The following is a 20,099-nucleotide window of genomic DNA, read 5'->3' as shown; positions in this document are numbered from 1 at the left end:
GAACCCCCCCGTCCAGGGCTGCAGGCAGCTGTTGAGGCCATAGCTCTTGAGGTTGTCCGGTACCTGAATTGGTGTTAGACCGAAGCCAGCATAAAGATCCACCAAGAGCAGGTCAGCACAACCAAACGATCCTCCAACGTCCAATCACGATCCAGCGATGGTCTCCAGCAGCTCCGATAACTCGCAACACGACCCCTGTGGTATCTCCCCTGCCAGCGCACGTCCGCTGCATCGAACCTGCAGCACTCGAGCAGAATCTCTTCCTCCGGTCCTGAGGAACTGCACATATTCCGAGCCAAAAGGCCGAGATATCAACTGAAACTGCCATAGTGTTAGGAAGTTAAAAGTTACTACTACAATCCTATTATTCTTGCAGCTATCTGCTATCTCCTTCATATTTGCTCCTCAATATCCCACTGATTGCCTTTTGTGCAATGCTACCAAAGTGATCTACCCCTTTTTGTTTCTCAGTTCTACCCATATAAACTCAGTGGATGAGCCCTCAAGAATGTCCTCTCTCAGTACTGTAATGTTTTCTGTAATCAAAAACACAAGACCCCTCCTCTCTCCTCCTCTCTCCTCCCCTTCTGTGCTTTCTATAGAATCTTTACCCCGGAACATTGAGCTGCCAGTCCTGTCCGTCCCTCAGCAATATTTCTGTAATAGATATAATATCCCATTTCCATGTACCTATCCATGCCCCAGGTTCATTTGCCATAACTCTCAGCTCTCTTGCTTTGAAATAAATGCAATTTAACCCAGATTTCTCTTGCTTCCTGCAATGTTGTTGTCTCGTAGTCGGATTATCGACACCACCTTTACTATTTAACTTGCTCTTGTTAACTTCTCTGCTGTCCACCAACTAATCTCCCCACCAGGATATTTGTCCCCCTCCAATTCAGGTGCCATCTGTCCCTCCTGCCAAGTCACCTCTGCCCCACAAGAAATTCCAATGGTCCAAGAATCTGAATCCCTGCACCAGCTCTCAAGCCATGCATTCATCTGCCACATCCTCCTATTCCTACTCTCCATAATAAGTGGCACCAGAAATAGTCCACAAATTAATATCCTTGAGGCCTACATTTTAACCTTTTGCCAAATTCCCTATAATCTCTCTCTGTACCTCATTCTTTTTCCTACCTACGATGTCAGTACCAATATGTGGAACAACCTCTGACTGCTCACTGTCCCTTAAGAATTCCATCCAAATGCTCAGAAACCTACTTGACCCTGGCACACTGGAGGCAACACACATTCTAGAGTCTTGATTGCAACCGCATACTTGGTCCTGTTACGTCATGCGTTACTTTTAGCACAGTCACCCATTCTCAATATTCTTAGGCCCATTGTCACAGTATATGGGTTACTTTCCGTACAGCTTACTCATTTTCTCATACTCTTAACACTTATTATCACTTACCCAGCTTTTCCTCTATCATGGCAGGCTATCCATAATTTCCTTGTCTACCTACCCCTTTCGTGTCTCTCTTTGGGCTCCACCTCCACCTATGTACTCTCTCCTCCCCCAGTTTCAGCTTCAGCATAAATACCACTTCTTTTCCAGTTCTTAACAGTTCTGATGACGAGCCAAAACATTCACTTTGTTTTCTTCCCACAAATGCTGACCAACCTGCTGAACTTCTCCATCAATTTTTGTCTTTGTTTTACATCCATGACTATTTTGATTCTCCTTAATTTACTGTACCTGTTAGTTGATAGCTTAGTTGTGTGAGCCTTTGTCCATTAACTCTCGGATTTCCAAGAGTTCTGAATATCACAAAACATAAGTTCTCCTGTGTACTAATGCAACTTCCTCCTGAAAATAGTTTACAAGTAGATTTTTCGAATTTTCTTGCTTTTTTCATTATTTTATCAAATAAATATTTTTATTGGCTCATTGTTTTTCATACACAGTGGATGATGACATGAATATACTGATAGCTGAACATGTTGCTCTGCTGACTTGACATACTGATATCTGAGGAATGTGAATTTAACAGTAAGAAATATTATCATCATTTCGTGGTTTTATTTTGTGTGTTCTGGCTTGATCTTTCATAGAGGTATGTGGAAACCTACTCACTAAAAGTGATGGCATTTTCACGTCTCCAAACTACCCAAACATGTATCCTAGTTTTACCAACTGCAAGTGGATAATCAGGGCACCTTTGGAGTATAAGGTATGTGGTAATTGTATAAGAAACATATGGTACTGTTGCACTTGCCATACTGTGTTTGAACTCCTATATCTAATAAAAGAACTGTGAGTCGACTCTTAATAGCTGTAAAACAATAATATTTGTTTACTTGACACAATTAATATTAGAACAACAAACACACTATGAACTAATGATAAACACAACAAAACTATGATTAGATTAGATTACTTACAGTGTGGAAACAGGCCCTTTGGCCCAACAAGTCCACATTGACCCGCCGAAGCGAAACCCACCCATACCCCTACCATTATATTTGCCCCTTACCTAACACAACGGGCAATTTAGCACGGCCAATTCACCTGACCTGCACATATTTGGACTGTGGGAGGAAATCGGAGCACCCGGAGGAAACCCACGCAGACACAGGGAGAACGTGCAAACTCCACACAGTCTTATGCTTTAACTTTGATCATGCATCACCACGCTAGAACTTGGCCAGGCCTCATATGGTGATGTTTTCTGCTCTTCTTCAGATGGTTTCAGAGGTGTCTTTTCTTTCGGTGGTTATTCTAGAGTTACTGTTCAAATTCCTGCTCCTGAGGGTGATGTTGCAGTGATTCTTATATTCCAAAGTCTTTGTGCCCTTTTAGGAGGATCTTGAGTATCTTCCAATGGATTGATCAGGTTCGATCACCCTGATCGATCAGACCCAACCAGGTGTTGGCACGCTGATGGCAAGGTGGTCCTCAAGTGTCCATTACTGGAGGTGCTGGGTGCACGTAACCTCCTCCAAATAAGGCTGCGAAGTGTTTCCGTGTCTCATACCCACCTCAGTGTTTCCGATTGTTCCGAGGGTGACATTCCATTGACCTATTCCATCCCCAATTCCGGTGTGTATTATAGGGTCAGCAGCTATCAGTTTGTTTGGGCAGCTGCAGCCTGTCTGGATTCTGCAGCGTGTGGATTGACACAATCACATTAGATTAGATTCCCTACAGTGTGGAAGCAGGCCCTTCGGCCCAACCAGTCCACACCGACCCACACAGACACATTTCCCTCTGACACTATGAACAATTTAGCATGGAAATTCACCTGCCCCGCACATCTTTGGATTGTGGGAGGAAACCGGAGCACCCGGAGGAAACCCACGCAGACACGTGGAGAATGTGCAAACTCCACACAGACAGTCGCCTGAGGCTGGAATCGAACCTGGGACCCTGGTGCTGTAAGGCAGCATTGCTAACCACTGAGTGCTAACCAGTCAAGGTTGGCTTCATTTTCCAGCATAACTTTAGTCCTTGTCCACCTTATCAAGTTCATCATAAATTTATCATTTTGAGTGGCCTGTCCAGCCACAGTACGCATATGGAATGAGCTGCCAGCGGAAGTGATTGAGGTGGTCACATTAACAACATTTAAAAGACATTTGGACAAATACAAGGATAGGAAAGGATTAGAAGGCTATGGACCAAATACAGGGTTAGCGTCAGCATGGACCAGTTTGGGCCAAAGGGTCTGTGTCCGTGCTGTAAGACTCTATGACTCTTAAAAAAAACACTGAACTATTCACTTAATTGAGAACTTAGAAGAAAAGGTGATTTTCTTCCTACCCTACCTTGCATAAAGCAGTAGCTACAGAGATAGTGGATACACCAGTAGTAATTTTCCAATCTGGATTAGATTCTGGAAAAATCCAAAAGGATTGGAAAGCTGCTAATGTAATACCTTTATTTAGAAAGGAAAGGAAACAAAAACAAGTAATAAGGGCCATTTAGCTTAATATCAGTAATTAGCAAAAAGAGTATTATAAAGGATATAATAGCAGAATGTTTAGAAATACATAATATGATGAAGCAGAGTCCGCATGGGTTCACAAAGGGGAAATCATGCCAAATGAATTGATTAGAATTCTTTGAGGAGGTAACAAGCAAGATAGAAAAAGAGGAAGCAGTGGATGTAATATAAGATTCCACACATTAGGCTATCTAATAAGATGTAAGCCCAAATCTGTATTGGGCATAGTAATGTTTGCATGAATAGGGGATTGGCTAACAAATTGAAGACAGATAGATGAGATAAGGGTGCATTTTCAGGATGACAACCTGTCACTAGTGGAATGCCAGAGGTAACAGTGTTGGACCAGAATCATTTGCAATATTTGGCTTGATTATTGTCACATGTACTGAGGTACAGTGAAAAATATTGTTTTGTGTGCTAACTAGATAAATCATACCTTACAAAAAAACTGAAAGAACTGTGGATCTGAAAAAAATTACAGAAATTGCTGAATAATCTCAACAGGATCTGTGGCAAGAAATCAGAGTTAACGTTTCGAGCCCAGTGACCCTTCTTCAGAACTGATGGTAACTAGGAAAAGAAGCTGGAGGGGGAGAGTAAACATTAGGTAGAGAGACATCCCTGAAGAGAAAAATACAGTTAAACAGACAAAGAGTGATTAAAGGTCAATGTGGGGGAAATAAAGTTGCTAATGGGGACTGTTAGTAGCTGACAATGGATAGTGTTTGGTAGCAGTCCACGTGATGACAAGGCCTGGTGTGTGGAGGTGGGGGAAAGCATGGAAAAAGGTGCTCAGGCCCTAACATTATTGAACTCGATATTAAGTCCAAAATGCTTCAGGACTGCCAAGCGGGAAATGAGATCCTGTTCTTCTAGTTTGCACTGAGCTTTGCTGCAGCAAGCCTGAGGCAGTGATTTTGGCTGGAGGACATAATGGTGTGTTGAAGTGACAAGAAACTGAAAGCTTTTTTTGCAGACAGAGTATAGATATTTTGTGAAACAGTCTCCCATTCTGCCCTTCGTTTCACCAATGGAAAGGAAACCACAGTGTGAGTACTAGACTGAGTGAAGTGCTAGTAAAGCATTGCTTCACCTGGAAGATGTGTTTGGGACCTAGGATAGTGAGGAGGGAGGAAGTAAATGGGCAGGTATTAACCTTCTGTGGTTGCAGGGGAAGCTGCCATGGGGCTCTGTGGATGTGTTGGGAATGAAGGAGGAGAGGACCAGGGTGTCAGGGAGGTAATGGTCCTTGCAGAAGACTGAGAAAGGGGGGCAGAATATGTGTCTGATGGTGGCATCCCACTGGAAGTGGTGGAAATGGTGGCTAATAATCCTCTGCCTGTGGGTGCTAGTAGAATGGTAGATGAGGACCAAAGGATCCTATCGTTGTGGGAAGGGAGGGTGTGAGGCTGAAATGCAGAAGCTGGGTTGGACTCAGCTGAGGGCCCTGTTAACTACAGTGCTGGAGAATCCTTGGTTGAGGAAGAAGATAGACATTTCAAAGGCTCCTTTATCGAAGTTGATATCATCAGAACAGATGCAGTGGAGACAGCGGAACTGGGAGAATGGAATAAAATCTTTCCAGAAAGCAAATGTAAGAATGTGTAATCAAGGTAACTGTGGGAGTCAGTGCATTTGTAGTAGATATTGGCGGCTAGTCGATCCCCAAAAGTTGAAACAGATGTCGAGGAAAGGAAAGGAGGAATCAGAGATAGACGAGGTGAAGGTGAGAGCAGAGTGGAAATTGGAATTGAAATAGATAAACTTTTCTGGTTCAGGATGAGAGAGGGAAACAGCACAGATGCATGTCCACCTGATCCTCTCCCCCTTCATTCCTAGTAAGGCCCCACAGGCTCACAGCCCCTTCCCTGGCAATTGCTCAAGGTATAACACCTTTACCCCCAGAATTCTTGCCACACTGCAAATCAGAATATCATTCTAACATAGAAACATGAGTAAGCATTCAGTCCACTGATCCTGCTCCACCAATCAATACAGGCATAGCTAATTGAACACTTCAATACCTTTTACTTAACTCATCCCTTTACCTTGTATGCCACTGGTAATCATAAATCCACCAGTCTTTACATTAAAGTCCTGACGTGCAAGTCCTGGGCCGCTGCCTCTGCCAAATTCTAGCCACCTGACGCCTGGAGGAGGAACACCTCATCTTCCTCTTGGGACCCTCCAACAACACTGGGTCAATTTTGATTTCGCCAGTTTTCTTATCCCACCTTATCCCAGATCCAATCCTTCAACTTGGCACCACCCTCTTGAACTGTCCTACCTGTCCAACTTCCTTCCCACCTATCTGCTCCACTCTCCATTCCAACCATCACCCCCCCATCTTCATCTACCTATTGCATTCCCATTTACCTTCCCCCCAGCCCCAACCCTTCCCAATTATCTCTCTGCCCCCTTTGGCCCCTCCCACATTCCTGAAGAACTTGTGCTCAAACATTGACTCTCCTGCTCCCTGGATGCTGCCTGACCGACTGTCCTTTCCCAGTACCACACTCCTTGACTCTACATTAAACTATCCAGCGGCTGAGCGTCCACAGTCTTCTGTGGTATGGGATTCCAAAAGTGTACAATCCTCTGAGTAAAACCAGTTCTCCTCAGTTTGGATCAAAGTGCAATCACCCCTTTTTTTAAATTATACCCCCTGATCTAGACCCCCCAACCAAGGGGAACGTCTTACCTGTGTCTCCCTGCCTATTCTTTTTAAGATTTTTATAATATTCCTTAAAATCACCTCTCATTCTTTGAACTGCTACAGAATGCAGACACAGTGTGCCCTAATTTTGTTTCATACATTAGTCTCGCCATTCTGGGAGCAAGTATGATGAGCCTTTGTGGAAATAATATCTTTACTGAGATAAGGAGACTAAAGCTACACGCAATACTCGAGATGTAATCTAATAAAGCTCTTATACCTACCCTTGGACTGAGACCTGGGTTAGGTCCCACCGGTTCCAGAGTTGTATCATAACATTCCTGAACAGGTAGATTAGAAAATGGGTTAGATTTTTAAAAAATCAAACGAGAAACATACAAATGGGGTCCCTCAGTTGTGTGTGATAACACTTCCCAGTAGAGCCAGAATAAATAGGAAGGTGGGACCTGTACAAACAGGACAGGTTGCACCTGAACCAGAAGGGCACCAATATCCTGGGGGGTAGGTTTGCTAGCACTCTTCGGGGGGGTTTAAACTAATTTGGCAGGGGGATGGGATCCGGACTTGTAGTCCAGAAAGTAAGCTAGCTGTTTGTCGGGATGTCCAAGAATGTAGGGAGGCTGTGGAGAAGGTAGCACTGACAGGGAATACCTGCGGACACAGAGATGGGCTCAAGTGCGTATACTTCAACGCAAGGAGAATCAGAAATTAGGTGGGTGAACTTAAGGCATGGATCGGTACCTGGGACTACGATGTTGTGGCCATCAGGGAAACGTGGATAGATGAGGGACAGGAATGATTGTTGGAGGTTCCTGGTTACAGATGTTTCAGTAAGATTAGGGAGGGTGGTAAAAAAGGAGGGGGGTGGCATTGCTAATTAGGAATGGTATAACGGCTGCAGAAAGGAAGTTTGAGGGGGATCTGCCTTTGGAGGTAGTATGGGCTGAAGTCAGAAATAGGAAAGGAGCAGTCACCTTGTTGGGTGTTTCCTATAGGCCCCCCAATAGCAGCAGAGATATTGGGAAACAGATTTTGGGAAGGTGCAGAAGCCACAGGGTCATAGTCATGGGCGACTTCAACTTCCCAAATATTGATTGGAAGCTCTTTAGATCAAGTAGATTGGATGGGGCGGTGTTTGTGCAGTGTGTCCAAGAAGCTATTCTAACTCAGTATGTAGATTGTCCAACCAGAGGGGAGGCCATATTGGATTTGGTACTCGGTAATGAACCGGGACAAGTGATGGGCTTGTTAGTGGGTGAACATTTTGGTGATGGTGACCACAATTCTGTGACTTTCACCTTGGTTATGGAGAGAGATAGGTGCGCACAACAGGGTGGATTTTACAATTGGGGGAAGGGAAATTACGATGCTGTAAGACAGGATTTGAGGAGCATAAGTTGGGAGCATAGGCTGTCAGGGAAGGATGTGGTGGAAATGTGGAACTTTTTCAAGGAGCAGATACGACGTGTCCTTGATATGTATGTACCTACCAGGCAGGAAAGAAATGGTCGTGTGAGGGAGCCTTGGTTGACGAGGGAGGTTGAATGTCTAGTAAAGAGGAAGAAGGAGGCTTACATAAGGTTGAGGAAACAGGGTTCAGACAGGGCAGTGGAGGGATACAGGATAGCCAGAAGGGACCTGAAGAAAGAGATTAGGAGAGCTAAGAGAGGGCATGAAAAATCCTTGGCGGATAGGATCAAGGATAACCCCAAGGCATTTTATGCATATGTGAGAAACATGAGAATGACGAGAACGAGGGTAGGTCCGATCAAGGACAGTAGTGGGAGCTTGTGTATTGAGTCGGAAGAGATAGGAGAGGTCTTGAATGAGTACTTTTCTTCAGTATTTACGAACGAGAGGGACCGTATTGTTGAAGAGGAGAGTGTGAAACGGACTGGTAAGCTAGAAGAGATACTTGTTAGGAAGGAAGATGTGTTGGACATTTTGAACAACTTGAGGATAGACAAGTCCCCCGGGCCTGACGGGATATATCCTAGGATTATGTGGGAAGCAAGAGAGGAAATTGCAGTACCGTTGGCAATGATCTTTTCGTCTTCACTGTCAACGGGGGTGGTACCAGGGGACTGGAGAGTAGCGAATGTTGTGCCCCTGTTCAAAAAAGGGAATAGGGATGACCCCGGGAATTACAGGCCAGTTAGTCTTACTTCTGTGGTAGGCAAAGTAATGGAAAGGGTACTGAGGGATAGGATTTATGAGTATCTGGAAAGACACTGCTTGATTAGGGACAGCCAGCACGGATTTGTGAAGGGTAGGTCTTGCCTTACAAGTCTTATTGAATTCTTTGAGGAGGTGACCAAGCATGTGGATGAGGGTAGAGCAGTGGATGTAGTGTACATGGATTTTAGTAAGGCATTTGATAAGGTTCCCCATGGTAGGCTTATGCGGAAAGTCAGGAGGCATGGAATAGAGGGAAATTTGGCCAATTGGATCGAAAACTAGCTAACCGGTCGAAGTTAGAGAGTGGTGGTAGATGGTAAATATTCAGCCTGGAGCCCAGTTACAAGTGGAGTTCCGCAGGGATCAGTTCTTGGTCCTCTGCTGTTTGTAATTTTTATTAATGACTTGGATGAGGGAGTCGAAGGGTGGGTCAGTAAATTTGCAGATGATACGAAGATTGGTGGAGTTGTGGACAGTGAGGAGGGCTGTTGTCGGCTGCAAAGGGACTTAGATATGATGCAGAGCTGGGCTGAGGAGTGGCAGATGGAGTTCAACCCTGCCAAGTGTGAGGTTGTCCATTTTGGAAGAACAAATAAGAATGCGGAATACAGGGTTAACGGTAGGGTTCTTAGTCAGGTGGAGGAACAGAGGGATCTTGGGGTCTATGTGCATAGATCTTTGAAAGTTGCCACTCAGGTGGATAGAGCTTGTAAGAAGGCCTATGGTGTATTAGCGTTCATTAGCAGAGGGATTGAATTCAAGAGTCGCGAAGTGATGTTGCAGCTGTACAGGACTTTGGTTAGGCCACATTTGGAGTACTGTGTGCAGTTCTGGTCGCCTCACTTTAGGAAAGATATGGAAGCTTTGGAGAGGGTGCAGAGAAGATTTACCAGGATGTTGCCTGGAATGGAGAATAGGTCGTACGAAGATAGGTTGAGAGTTCTCGGCCTTTTCTTGTTGGAACGGCGAAGGATGAGGGGTGACTTGATAGAGGTTTATAAGATGATCAGAGGAATAGATAGAGTAGACAGTCAGAAACTTTTTCCCTGGGTACAACAGAGTGTTACAAGGGGACATAAATTTAAGGTGAAGGGTGGAAGGTATAGGGGAGATGTCAGGGGTGGGTTCTTTACCCAGAGAGTGGTGGGGGCATGGAATGCGCTGCCCGTGGGAGTGGTAGAGTCAGAATCATTGGCGACCTTTAAGCGGCAATTGGATAGGTACATGGATGGGTGCTTAATCTAGGATAGATGTTCGGCACAACATCATGGGCCGAAGGGCCTGTTCTGTGCTGTATTGTTCTATGTTCTATGTTCTAAATAAAGCAGACCCAATGGATTCAGGTCCCAACTTCTCCAAAGACAGATAATAACGTCACTGATCAATTAGAAAAACACCATAAATTCTATACAACAACTTTCTTGTGGCACAGTGGCTTGGATTGAAGTTGAAAGTGTGGTGCTGGAAAAGAACTGCAGATTAGACAGCATCGAAGGAGCAGGAGAATCAACATTTCAGGCATAAGCCCTTCATCACCTGCTGTGCTTTTCCAGCACCACACTCTCGACTCTGATCTCCAGCACCTGTAGCCCTCACCTTCTCCTGGCTTAGATTGAAGTCCCACCTACTCCGGAGGTGTACAATAAAACCTCTGATCAGGTTGATTAGAAAAATACGTTAATTTAATCAAAAATTCTATATAATACTGGGTTCTTCTGGTACAGTGTTAATGCCACTGCCTCTGGAGCAGGAGGCTCTGGTTTAAGACCCATCTGCCTCAGAGGTGTATTGTAACATCTCTCAATACGTTTATTAGAAAAATAGATAAATATATGAAAATAAAGCAAATCCAGAGGGCTCTCTTGTTTGCAATAATAATGTTCCTGGATTGGGAGGTCCAGTTTCGAACAAAAAGTGTGCAAACTAGGAGCCCCTCTTGTGGTGCAGTGGTGGTATCCCTACCCCTGAACGGAGAGGCCTTTGTACAAGTCACACCTGCTCCAGAGATGTACAATATCTCTGGACTGATTGATAAAAGAAAAGAGGAAAAAAAAAGGGCAGACCTAGCAGGTTCAAGTCCAAACTGCTCCGGAGGTGTGTAATGACATCTCTGAATAGGTTGATTTGAACAATAGGTTATATAAAAAACAGCAGACCCCAGATGGGGCCCTCTTGTGGTGCAGTGGTAGTATTCCTATTCCTGGACTGGGAGGCCCAAGTTCAAGTATCACCTGCTGCAGAGGTTTAGAATTGCATCCCTAAACAGATGGATTAGAAAATATAGGTTACGTTCTTTTAAAAAAAAATAAATTTATAATGCAAATGCAGCTGGGTTCCTCTTGTGGCACAGGGGTAGTATTCCTGTTCCTGGGCCAGGAAGTCTGTCTTCAAGTCCTTATTGCTCCAGAGGTTTAGAATTACATCTCTGAACAGGGTGATTAGAAAAATAGAATATATTTTTAAAAAAGATTAAACTTATAATGCAAACTCTGGTGGGCTCCTATTGTGGCGTGGAGGTAGCATTTATTTTCCCAGACTGGGAGGCTCAGGTTCACCTGCTCTAGAATTCAAAATAACATCTCTGAACTGGTTGATGAGAAAAATAGGACCCAGTCATATTTGCTGATAATCTGCTTCTCTTCCAACATTACGTGGTATTCTTGGAGAGGGTGCGCACAGTTTCCATCAATGTCATTAAGAGAGAGGTGGACACCACAGGAGATACAGTGCTTTATTTCCTCCTCCATCTCAGTTTTGATTTAACCCCTTCCCTCCCACCTTACCTTCCCCTCACATTTAATGGTTTGTATTGCCCATGGATTTTGTGTGCCTTGGTACACGTGACAATACATTCAATTCAAATATTCAGTTGGCTGCAGAGGTGAACATTGGTGGTACTTAAAAGAAAAAATACAATGCAAAAAAAGTCACAGTGATTTTACTGTTTGAAAAGTCCCTTAGTTGTGCACAATAGCACTATTAGGTATAGAAAAAAAACATAGGCCCACAAGGGCTCTTGTGACACAGTGATAATGTATTTACCAATGAATCTGGAGACCTGGATTCAAATCCTACTTGCTCCAGAATGGAGTTTATAAACATTTATGAACAGTTTGAATAGAAAATACTAAAGCACATGCAGGACGGCTCTTGTGGTGCAGTAGTTATGTTGCAGCTCTGTGGAGCCCTGGTTAGACCACACTTGGAATATTTTGTTCAGTTTTGGTTGCCTCTTTATACGAAGGGTGCGGAAGCTTTAGAAAGGGTGCAGAGGAGATTTACCAGGATGCTGCCTGGACTGGAGGGCATGTCTTATGAAGAAAGAATGAGGGAGCTAGGGCTTTTCTCATTGGGGCAAAAAAGGATGAGAGGTGACTTGATAGAGGTGTACAAGATGATGAAGGCCATTAGATAGAATGGATAGCCAGAGACTTTTTCCCATGGTGGAAATGTCTATCATGAGGGGTGGCATAGGTTTAAGGTGATTGGAGGAAGATTGAGGGTAGATGTCAGAGGTGTGTTCATTACACAGAGAATGGTGGGTGCATGGAATGCACTGCCAACAGTGGTAGTAAGGGACATTTAAGTGACTCTTAGATAGGCACACGGAAGATAATACAATGAACGGTATGTAGGTTAGTCTGATCTTAGAGTTGGGTAAATGGTCGGCACAACATCGAGGGCCAAAGGGATTGTACTGTGCTGTGTTCTACACAGTAATGTCCCTATCTTTGAACCAGAAGGCCTAAATTCAAGAGCAGGGTCTCTTCTGCTCTGAGCATGCATTCAATCTCTTTTAGAACCTATGCTCACTTTATAGAGATAAGTCTATAAGGATGCTGCTTAATTGGAACAGCACTGCCACATCTACATAATGCATAGTCAGATTAGTACTTTCCAGCATATTCCCACATATCTCCCCACGTGATTGTAATAACTCTTTCAGGTCATTTTGATTTTCCTCTGGAAGGTAACTGAGTAATTTATCCCAATTTTTGAGAAGTTCCTCATTGTTCAATTTAATTTCAAGAATGTCTAATTCAGAATCATCTGAAATTGTTTCTTCACACTGTGTTCTTGTCAAATAATTCACCTCAGTCAATTTCCTTTTAATTTAATATGGCCCACTAAGCTTTATCTTTAAAAGTTCATAGAACACTTAGAGTAACACTAACATTTTATCTCCACTAGCAAAGTTGCAAATTTTTGATTTTTTGTCTGCTGTCGGATTCATTTCATGCCATACTACTTCCAAATGCTAAATATTGAGCTCATCGGCCCTATTTTATTTTTCACTAATATTTGGCCATAGTCCAAATGTGTGGTCTCTGAAATTTGGTTCATCAATTTCTCTTTAATTAATTTCAGTGGTCCTCTCACCTCATGCCCAAAAATAATTCAAATGGACTGAGTTTAGTAGATTCATTAAGTGCATTCATAATTGCAAAACATAAAAATATAATTCGTTTATCCCAATCCTTTGGATAATCTTGACTGTAAGCCTTTAGCATGATCTTTAAAGTTTGATACCACTGTCCTAATGCTGCCTGCGATTCTAGAGGTCAATTCCTGGAATGGCGGGATTACCTCACACTGAAAGACTGGAGCAACTGGACTTGTATACCCTTGAGTTTAGAAGACTGAGAGGGGATCTGATTGAGACATATAAGATTATTAAAGGATTGGACACTCTGGAGGCAGGAAACATGTTTCCGCTAATGGGTGAGTGCTGAACCAGAGGATACAGCTTAAAAATACGGGGTAGACCATTTAGGACAGAGATGAGGAGAAACCTCTTCACCCAGAGAGTGGTGGCTGTGTGGAATGCTCTGCCCTAGAGGGCAGTGGAGGCCCATTCTCTGGATTCATTTAAGAACGAGTTGGATAGAGCTCTCAAGGATTGTGGAATCAAGGGTTATGGAGATAAGGCAGGAACAGGATACTGAGTAAGGATGATCAGCCATGATCGTATTGAATGGTGGTGCAGGCTCGAAGGACAGAATGGCCTACTCCTGCACCGATTGTCTTTTGTCTAGATGGTATGCAGTGGACTTGAATTCTTTTATTCCTAAGCTATCCATAACTTCCTTGCAAAATTTGATCCTTGATCCAATTGTATTTCTGTGGGCAATCCTGTATCTAGTAAAAAGTCTAAGTAAGTCTTTAACAATTCTTTTAGCTGTGGTATTGCACTATGGAATGGCCTCTGGAAATCTAGTAGACTCATCAATTATGGTCAACAAATACCAATTCCCACCTTTTGTTTTAGGTAGGGGTCCTATGCAGTCAATTATGACACTTGTACAAGGTCTTTCAAATGCGGGATTGGGTTTTAAGGGTGCTGGTTTTGTCCCAGCCTGAGATTTTCCAATTACCTGACACATATGACTATCTGGAAATTCAACAATGTCCTTTTGCAATCCAGACCAATAAAAATGTTGTTGCATTTTGGCTTGACTTTTCCTTACTTCCAAATGACCTCCCACCAGTAATTCATGTGCTACCCATAAACCTCCTTTGTATAATCTGCCAGTAATACAATTTGATGAACTTATGCCTATTTCTCATCTGCCTGTATATATAATAGTCTCCATTTCCTCATCAAGACTTCATTTTTAAGACAGTAATATTCTAGGATACACTCAGATTCTTTTTCTGTGTATGCTTTTTGATACAACTGCTTTAGTTTTTCATCTTTGTGTTATAACGCAGTTAATTTCTCTGAACTAAAAATATCTACTTTGTCCTCCACCTGCTCTTGTTTATTTGTGAACCATTTGATCAAACATAGTTTCTGATAACTGAACTCCAACTTTCTTATGTTTTTAAAATTTCTTCTCCTGTTTCCACCTGTGGCTTGTTAACACAGTCAAGAAAAAAATCCCAGGATACACCCTGTACTTCCTTTAATACCTGTTCCCTGATTTTCCACTGGCTTTTCAAATGCAGTAGGCATCACTCCCACCTACGATCCAGATATATAATTACCAAGAATAAACTGTATTTCTGGAACTGAGAATTTCTCTACTACTCCTGCCACCACTATCACTTTTCATCAGATTGTCCGACCTCACTTTGTATAATTGAACACTTGTTACCCTGAATTCCACATATTACCACTTTCCTGGCAATACTCCTTCTAAATTATCACATGTCTCAGATCAAAACTGTTATTTTCTTTATCTACTCCACCTGGCACGTATGAATAAAGCTTGCCCATGCAAGTACATGCTTTAAAGAGGTCTAGCACTTGCTTCTCAACCACCCCCGATTAAACTGTACATTCTTTTGCAGTGTTTAAGCTTCCACTATGCTTTCCTTTATCACTTCAACAAAACTCAGTGGTTTAACCTGTTTTTCCAACATCCGTCTTCCCATTACTTTTTCTAATCCACCAACACTGCAACTTCATGTGGCATACTTTATTACAGTACAAATATCTGAGCTTTTTAATTTCCCTTTCCCCCTCCTCGGTTGCCTTTATACCCAGGAGTAAACTGCTTCTGCAATCTTCATTGAGATCTTCATTTCCCTTACCACCTGAGGATTTCTCTTTTCCCCAATTTCTATCCCTCAGAGGTTGAAATTGATATCGGAAGCCAAACTTTGATTTATGAACCAATTCATAAACATCTGCCATTTCTACTATTAATCTTGCAGTCTTAACTCTCTGTTCTTCAATGAGTTCTCGCTACTTCAGGAAACCAATTTTTGAATTCCTCCAAAATAATCATCACTTGAAGAGCATTGTGTGCTTTATCTATTTTCAATTCCCTTATCTACTTCTTAAAATTACTTTGATCGTTTTAAACTCTATGTTCATTTGATCAGGTTCTCTCCTTAGATTCCTAAAATGTCTAGAGGCTTCTGGTACTTGCTCATATGCACTTAAGATAGCTTTTTTTTGCTCATCATGCTCCAAAGATACCTCCTATGATAGTGAAGCAAATGCCTCACTAGCTCTGCCTACCATCTTTGTTTGAATCAACAATACCCACATGGTCACTGGCCATTTTATTTGTTTTGCTACTTTCTCAAATGAAAGGAAAACAGCTTCTACATTCTTCTTGTCAAACTTTAGTATAGCTTGGACATATTTAAACATACTTCCACCAGGTCGTTGGTTCCGATGAGATTGCTCTCCATCACTGTTCTCAACAGTACTCATACCTTTCACCTCTACCACTGCCATTTCAAGTCAACTTTGAGTTTTCAGTTCCAACTTCCAAAGCTCTTTCTCACTTTCTTCTGCTAGGGCCTTCACTTTCTTTTTCCTCTGCTTTCAATTGTAATTCCAACGGTGTCATTTCCTGTCATGTTCAAGCTGCTTCATTTGCAATTGAATTTTAGCCATTTGCAATTATTCCGATAGAACCTCCACCAATTGTCAAGCTATTGCTGTAATTGCACCCCTTTTCACAAGGACAATGGCAACCCCAACTCCAGCTTGTCTACCAATTCCAAAACTGCCTTACTCACTTGCTATAAAATTCCTGAAGTGATTTCTTCCACCCACTCCCCCAGTCTTAGTGACTGAAAGATACATTACGACAGAAGGCCCACTGCCAAATGCAACACTTCAAATAAAAAAAACTCACCACTCAGTGCCTTTGAGTACAAGAATACTAAACCTGAAGAAGATGGTCTAACTTATTATTTGAAAGGTAAGTGCAAGAGGTTATATTCCAGATGCAATTCAATTGGTCAAACTACTTAACTTTAAACAAAACACATTATTTTTACACTACAGATAAAATACAGACAATATAAAAAGGAAAGAAAAGAATTGGCTTAACCGGGTGAACAATCTTTTATCTGAAATACTTGGGACCAGCTGGTTTTCGGAATTCAGAATTTTTCAAATTTCAGAATAAGTGACAGTTTGATGGTGAAATTTTTAAAAATCTGACCAGAGGAGCATGACACATAAGTAAAACGGGGACTTGAAACAGAATCGAGGCCTGCCAGTGCTGGGTCACGCACACCCACGTCGCATCTGAGTGAATCACATCGAGTGGGTTTCAACTTGGGTTAACCAAACAACCTTATTAATGAGAAAAAACCTCCGCAAAAAACACCTTCGGAGCTTTTGAAATTTCAGGACTTCAGATAAAGGATTGTCTACCTGTACTAGTTAACTGTTCCAATCTAGTAACAGCTCATAAATACATGCTTGGTAAAGGTAAATTCAGTAAAGTAGATTGTCTCACATGCAATTCCAGCATCAGGAAGTGAACCTCAGCTTTGAGCTGTAAAAGAGTGGAATAAGGTCTTCAGCATCCAGCTTCAAGACTGCCACAACTGCAGAAAGCTAAAACTAAAAGTCCTGGTTCTGTGGAAGCTTGACCCATTCAGGCTGCTTCTATTGTTCCAACTTTTTAAAAAATCCCAAGGCCTCACAAGCTTGGAGTAGACTACTCACCACCTCTGTCTCAACCTTTCTTTGTACAAAACAACCAGGACAAAATATACCTCTTAAAGCCATAATATCATCACAAGAGAGATCTCTGTGTATCAGTGTATGAATCAGAATTGTAATACACAACTATAGCAAGCAATTAAGAAGAGAAATGTTCTCATTTATTGAAAGAGAAATGGAATGCTACAGTTATATAGAACATATTTTGGGCCTACATCTGCAATTTTCTATTTGGTTTTGGCCCCCTTAAAAGAAAAGATGTAAAGAAGCAGCTCGAATAGATTAGTGAAGTTGGGGATATGGTCTAACACAGAAGATGTTTTCTCAGAAGAAAGTTTGGACAAACTGGGCCTATATTCATTGGAGTTTAGGAACCTGAGAGGTAATCTTATTCAGCAATCCTGAGGGAATGTGACAGGGTGGATGCTGAAAAGAAGTTTGCTTACTTAGGGGCTAGAACTAAGGGACATAATTTAAATTTAAATGTATTCTACTTAAGAAGGATATGAGCGGCAAGTTTTCTCAGAGAGGTGTGACTCTTTGAAACTCTGTTCCTGAGGGCATATGGAAAAATGTCAAGGAAGAATGAAAAAATGAGATTTACTTAAATGGAGAATAACTATGGAAGAGTGACACATGATTGCAGCCAAGGTAAGTAATCAAGATACACAAAGCTATCTTTTTGAAATAATTCCATGAAGGCCAGTATCCCATCACCAAGTCACCTTTGTTTACACATGCATAGTATATGACACTGACCCAGATAGTTAAGAGCTGGCTCCTTGAGTGAGCAGAACCACTGACATGCCTATTTATACCTATCAGCCAGGACTCCCTGATTGGACCAGGTTAACAGCCCCAGTCAAGGAACTCATTCTATGAGATCCATCTGGCTGACCTCATTCCAATCACTACACTTTCATTATGAGGGGATTGAACATAAAGTAAGAATGTTATACTTCAGTTTTACAGGGGAATTGGTGAGACAACACCTTGGATACCATGTGTAGTTTTGGTCTCCTTATTTAAGGAAGGATGTAAGTGCATTGGAACCAGTTTGCAGAAGGCTTACTACATTGATGCATGGACTGAGCAGGTTGTTTTATGAGTATAGATCAAACAGGCTAGATTTGTTTTCACTGGAGTTTAGGAGGTGACTTGATTGAAGTGTATAAGATCCCAAAAAGTCTTGAGACAGTTGAAATGAGAAGGAATTTATTCTTGTAAGTCAGTCAGAAGATATAGGGCACTGTTCTAAAATTTGGGGTTGCACTTTTAGGACAGATTAAGGTAATATTTTTCTCTCAGCATGTTGTGCAACTTAGGAATTCTTTGCGTCAGAAGGCGATAGAGTGGGATCATTTAATACTTCTAAGCCAGATATCGATATATTCTGGATTAATCAAGAAGTCATAGTGTATCAGAGGTAGGTGAGATTGCTCAGTTGAGGCCAAAATGAGATCAACCATGATCTTATTGAATGGTGGATCTAGCTAAAGGAGCTGAAAGACCGGCTTTTACAGGGATCATTAAATAGGCTACATGCATTGAACTAGGAATCAGAAAAGATCTTCAAATAGTCTGAGGGAATTAGAAAAACAAGTTTGTCAATAAATGTCTGCCAAATGAAAGAAACAATAAGGCCTGAGTGGGAGATTTCAGTTACCCTAATATTAACTGGCATACAGTCAATGTAAAAGTATGAAGGGCCCAGAGTTAATAAATTGCATTCAAAAAATTTTGTTAGTTGATATGTGGTGAATCTAGCAGGTGTTGTTGTGGTGGGGTTGACATTGCTTGTGGGGTAATGAGGAGTAAGTACGTGCAATATTGGATTCAGTTTTAGGGAATGAAATGGACAATGAGCAGAGTATCAGTTTTGAAATGATCATAAGTCAATTAGATCTCGCATAGTCGTGGCGAATGCAAAGATGATACAGAATAAACGTTCTAAATTTTATTATGCTGAGAAATGACTTGGCAAAAGAGGTTGCAAACAAAGACATAAAGGCAAATCATGTTAGAGCAATCGGAGGCATTCAGGGTGAGCATGTGCCCATAAAAAGTGGGTCAGCCTTCTGAGGAGTGGCATAAAGGCTCAGTGGTTAACACTGCTGTCTCACAGTGGCAGGGACTCCGGTTAGATTCCACCCTCAGGCAACTGTGTGGTGTTTGCGCATTCTCCCTGTGTCTGAGTAGGTTTCCTCTGGGTGCTCAGGTTTCGTCCCACAATCCAAAGATGTACAGGTAAGGGTGAATTGGCCACGCCAAATTGCCCATTGTATTCTGGGATGTTTAGGTTAGGTGCATTAGTCAGAGGTAAATGTCGAGTAATGAGTTTGAGTGGGATACTTTTTGGAGGGTTGGAGGATGTGACTTGTTGGGCCATAGGGCCTGTTTTCACGCTGTAGGGATTCTATGAAATTCTATGAAGAAGTTTCTTAAGAATTACTTTGCAGTAATGTTCACAAAAGATGGATCCGATTATAATGTGATGATTAATGAGAAAGAATGTGAAATATTGGATTGAATAACTATTGTAACAGAAAAAGTGTTATAGATTTGGCTTATTTGGAAGTGGATAAATTAAAATGCTTAGATTAAGTTTCTCCCAGGATTCTAAAAGAAACAAGTGAAAAATGTGTTTTGTTTTTTAACATTTGGCTGTCTTACCTTTAAGAGTCCTAGAATAGGGTATGTTCCTTCATCTGGTTTCAGTCCTACATCACAAAGTTACAATGTGAAGATTATTTGGATTTTGGCTGACTCAAACTGTAGTTTCAGAGTTGAGAAGCAATCAAGAAAATTGGAATTTTGGTTACTAATTATATTCAGAGCATCAAAATTTTAACTTCATCTGATCATTATT

General features: G+C 41.9%; 1 protein-coding gene across 2 annotated transcripts in view; it reads left to right on the top strand.

Moving 5' to 3' along the window:
- Positions 1-20,099, top strand: part of LOC132824139 (astacin-like metalloendopeptidase) — a 216,405-nt gene that overhangs the window by 166,873 nt on the left and 29,433 nt on the right. For both annotated transcript variants that reach the window (XM_060838392.1, XM_060838391.1), the window contains one exon: positions 2,062-2,180. In XM_060838392.1, the coding sequence (XP_060694375.1) occupies positions 2,062-2,180 (119 nt within the window). The remainder of the gene's footprint in view (positions 1-2,061; positions 2,181-20,099) is intronic.

The sequence above is a fragment of the Hemiscyllium ocellatum genome, chromosome 18 (assembly GCF_020745735.1).
Source record: "Hemiscyllium ocellatum isolate sHemOce1 chromosome 18, sHemOce1.pat.X.cur, whole genome shotgun sequence".
NCBI classification, from domain to species: domain Eukaryota; kingdom Metazoa; phylum Chordata; class Chondrichthyes; order Orectolobiformes; family Hemiscylliidae; genus Hemiscyllium; species Hemiscyllium ocellatum.
The sequence above is the reverse complement of the archived record's forward strand: the minus strand, read 5'-3'. Positions and strand labels throughout refer to the sequence as shown.